Source organism: Pinus tabuliformis, chromosome 4_2 (assembly GCF_031772625.1).
Source record: "Pinus tabuliformis cultivar Carrire ecotype Pingquan chromosome 4_2, CPIR1, whole genome shotgun sequence".
NCBI classification, from domain to species: Eukaryota; Viridiplantae; Streptophyta; class Pinopsida; order Pinales; family Pinaceae; genus Pinus; species Pinus tabuliformis.
In genome coordinates this window covers 627,809,128-627,812,876 of record NC_142304.1, presented here as the reverse complement: position 1 = coordinate 627,812,876, position 3,749 = coordinate 627,809,128, and the positions used below count along the sequence as shown (strand labels likewise).

Genomic DNA, 3,749 nt, shown 5'->3' with positions numbered 1-3,749 from the left:
AAATTAAATTACAATATTTTTTTTAAACCATTTTAACTAAGGTATATTATTTGATATATATTAAAAATATGAAATAAAAATTTAAATATTTTTATTATTTATGTAGAGGAATTAATAATGAAATTAGTTTCCAATAGCTAACATAAATTCTGAATCCCTCTTTGTTATAAATATGAATTAGTTTAGCAACCTTTTCAATTAAACTAAAACCAAGGATTAAATAAAAAAAGCATTCCCATTAATTATTATAATTAAAACTAAATAAATTCTCAGAATTATATATACATATATATATATATATATATATATATATTCATATTCTAAACCCGTGATGCTTGAGCAATACCTTTTGTATTGACCAATGAAGATTGTATTGCGTATGTCATCGCATAAGGTAATTGTCCCCTCCATCAGAATAGGGTCACATCGATTTTAGAACGGAGAATTTGTTACAGGCGAGTATGGTTGTAATAAGAAAGTATCGCTGTCGAAGCTGACCTGCAGCAAATACATTAAAAACGGAGAGATATCATGATACAAACGTGTATAAGATGGCGATATTCTATAGTCCATCAACCCATTAACATCACATGTGTTTTTCACTCTTTCATCATGATCTCAAAATCTGAGGGCAAAGAAAGTAAAACGATACACACATTCACTACATGTGAAAATGGTGGTTGGAAAAGACGGGCTCACAAATAAACTGAATTCTTCATTATTTAAAGACAATCATGGAACTTATTTTTAATATGGCTTTATCAAATAACTAAAACAAAACAAAGCAGAGGTGTAAAATCCTTGAGGACATTTCTATCTATGACACTTCACTGTACCTATTTCGGCTACCGGATGAAATGAAGGGGTTAAATAAAACACGAGATAAATTTCTCACCGCCCCCTGAGGCGGAAATTGTCATCCGATAAAGCCTTTCCTCAACGATTGTTTGAAAAATTGACACCTCTGCCATCGAGGTGACACTTAAAGAATGGCAGATGGCAGATCCGACCGATGCCCGCCTGATGCAATGTATTCTAGAGCTCGCCAGACTTTTTTTTTTAACTTTCGCTAAACCCGACCGATGCCCGCCGCATGCAATGTATTCTGGAACTCGCCGGACTTTTTATTTAACTTTAGGCAAATCCCGCAGACTTTTCGTACAGATACAAGGCATGGCCCTGCTGTGACTAGAAAAAGTTGAGAAGCGCTCTATGCCTATTTATTTCCAATTAAATTTTTGCTATCGTATCCGCTCCGCTATAAGGCAATCGTAGCAGGCAGGAAGGAAAAGCAATCCTTCGCTGCAGCCTAATCATCATCCTCCTCCTCTTGTCTCTGCATCACAGTTGTGGTCCGTGTTCGAATCTCCGGGCCACCTCTCAATCATGTCTCAGACGCTCAGAAAACGCAGCTATGAGCCCGAGGCTCTGGTGGACTCCGACGGCGTACGGGAGCAGAAACGCTTCCAGGGCGAAGAAACAAGCCGGTTTCTTGATCTACTGCAACTAGAGCAAACATTAGCAGAGGAAGCAGAGGAATCCGCTACCAGTGAAGAGCTCGTAAGCGAACTCATGAGAAGCCTGGAGGAAGAGATTGCTGCCACGTGTTCCACCGCTTATCTCGCCTCCAACTCTGCGGATACTTCGGCGGCCTCTGAGATTTGTAGAGATCATGAAGTCCAAACCCTAGATTCTGACACGGGGGTGGATCTTTCATATCTCGTGGATGCTTCAGATTACGAGCTTGGCATTCAGCCGAGCACCACTTTGGACTTGAAGGACGAAATCTCTCTACATCCGAAGGAAACATATGAGGTTTTGCCGGAGAACCCGAATCTTAAATACGTTAGTGAAAATTGGGACTTCGAGGACGACTTTGAAAGTTATCAGCAGTTTGCACTCTACGAAGATGCCTGGAAGCAAGATTATTTAAACACAGATTGTATAAGCCCGGGGATGGGCATGTTATTTGAGGGAGATTTTCCTGAGGACGGAAACTGTAAACTGCGCGTGACATGTAACTCAGAGCTGTCATGGTTTTAACATCGAAACACTTTCTCTCTGAATTTATTGGTAAACTGTGAAACTGCTCTTCTAAATGAGATGTTTTGCTGTAATTTGCCTCTGTGTCGCGGCTGTTAGACATGGTAGACATATATAATATATTATTGCATTGGGTTGTAAGCAGATAGGGTTTTCACAAACGATTTTAACCAGTATATACAAAGAAACGGATCGATTATCATTTGCATTTTTTGTTTTCTTTAATTAACCCGCATTATTGGTATTTCTTTTTTATTTATTTAATTAACCTTTAAGTATGGATTGGATGGATCTAACCTGAGTCCAGAGATAAAGAGAGATAAGATTAGGGATGAACCTGAGTCCAGAGATAAAGAGAGATAAGATTAGGGATTAAGAGCTAGAGAGATAAAATTCCATGAGTCTGGGAGGTAAGATTAGAGATGAAGAGCTAGAGAGATTAAATTCCATGAGTCTTAAGATGGGATCGATCTAAAGTAAGATTAGAGATGAAGAATTAGAGAGAAATACATTTTTTTATATGAAAATTTATTTAAAGTGTAAAATCTAATGTTAGTTTTCATTGTTTAAATTGTACTTTTAAATATTAAATAGCTTTTCATGGACCTTATGGGCATCTTGTTTATCAAGGCATCTCAGAAGTACTCCATTGTAGTTTGTTCAAAACAGGATGCCATTGATCAGTTAGTACTCGGTGGACCATCCCAGCCCTTCCCTTTGGGGGCCGCTAATAAATCAACCATAAAATTTAATGTTTTCACGATATACACATAATTTTTTTTAAATGATATATGATATATATAAATAATAAATAATATATATTTTACTGGCATTAATATTACCTACATCCAAATTAAAATGTTTTTTTTATTATTAATGTCTTTTTAAATATATGTCAATATTAATCCTTATTAAAATATTTTATTGATAAGTGACATTGAACATTTTTTATATACAACATTAAAATATTTTATTTTAACAAATTTTTTATATATAGATATATATGAAGTTGATATCACATAAATAAGTTAATATAGATTTTCAATTAGTTTATTTAAATCTTTTATTGAAATATTTTTGAAAAATATAAAAATTAATATTTCAGTGACATAATTTTTTTACTTCTAATTACTTTACAGCATATTCATTTTATTAAACTACATTTTGCAGCATATTCATTTTACAGTACAGGGAATATTATTTAAAAAGAACAAAGAGAGAACAAACTTACATATCCCCTATATTAAGTTTAGGGGATATTATTTAAAAGGGACAAAGAGATGAACAAACTTACATATTCCCTATACTAAATTGTAAAATAAACTTCTAGACTCAAGTTGTAAAATAAACTTCTAGACTCAATAAACTTCTGCAAACTTTTAAATGCCAATAAAAAAAAGTAATAACACGTGCCAAGATAAGTATGCTAAAATATTAGCTATTCATAACAAATGGGGGAAATCTGGAATATTATTATTCCAATTAATTGGAAGCATATCGGTTTTTAACCACTGATTTTGACAAGGAAGTTTATACAAAGAAAGGCATATAGAGTCTGAAAGCCAGGTTGAATCGTTGCTATCCAAACTTTATATAGAAATGGATGAATTCACCATCAATCGATGAATATACTGGCTCTCTCCAAGAACCATATATTCTTTTTAACAAGAATCCGAGAGGCACTTGAATCTATCCCCAGGATTAAT

The 3,749-nt window shown here is 34.3% G+C and overlaps 1 protein-coding gene across 1 annotated transcript; it reads left to right on the top strand.

Annotated features, from left to right (window-relative positions):
• The first annotated feature begins 1,142 nt into the window (after positions 1-1,142).
• LOC149170905 (uncharacterized) lies at positions 1,143-2,146 on the top strand. The gene has a single exon (XM_089427382.1). It carries the CDS (start codon positions 1,387-1,389, stop codon positions 2,041-2,043), a length of 657 nt encoding a protein of 218 aa, XP_089283508.1. The 5' UTR covers positions 1,143-1,386; the 3' UTR covers positions 2,044-2,146.
• The last annotated feature ends 1,603 nt before the right edge of the window (positions 2,147-3,749 follow it).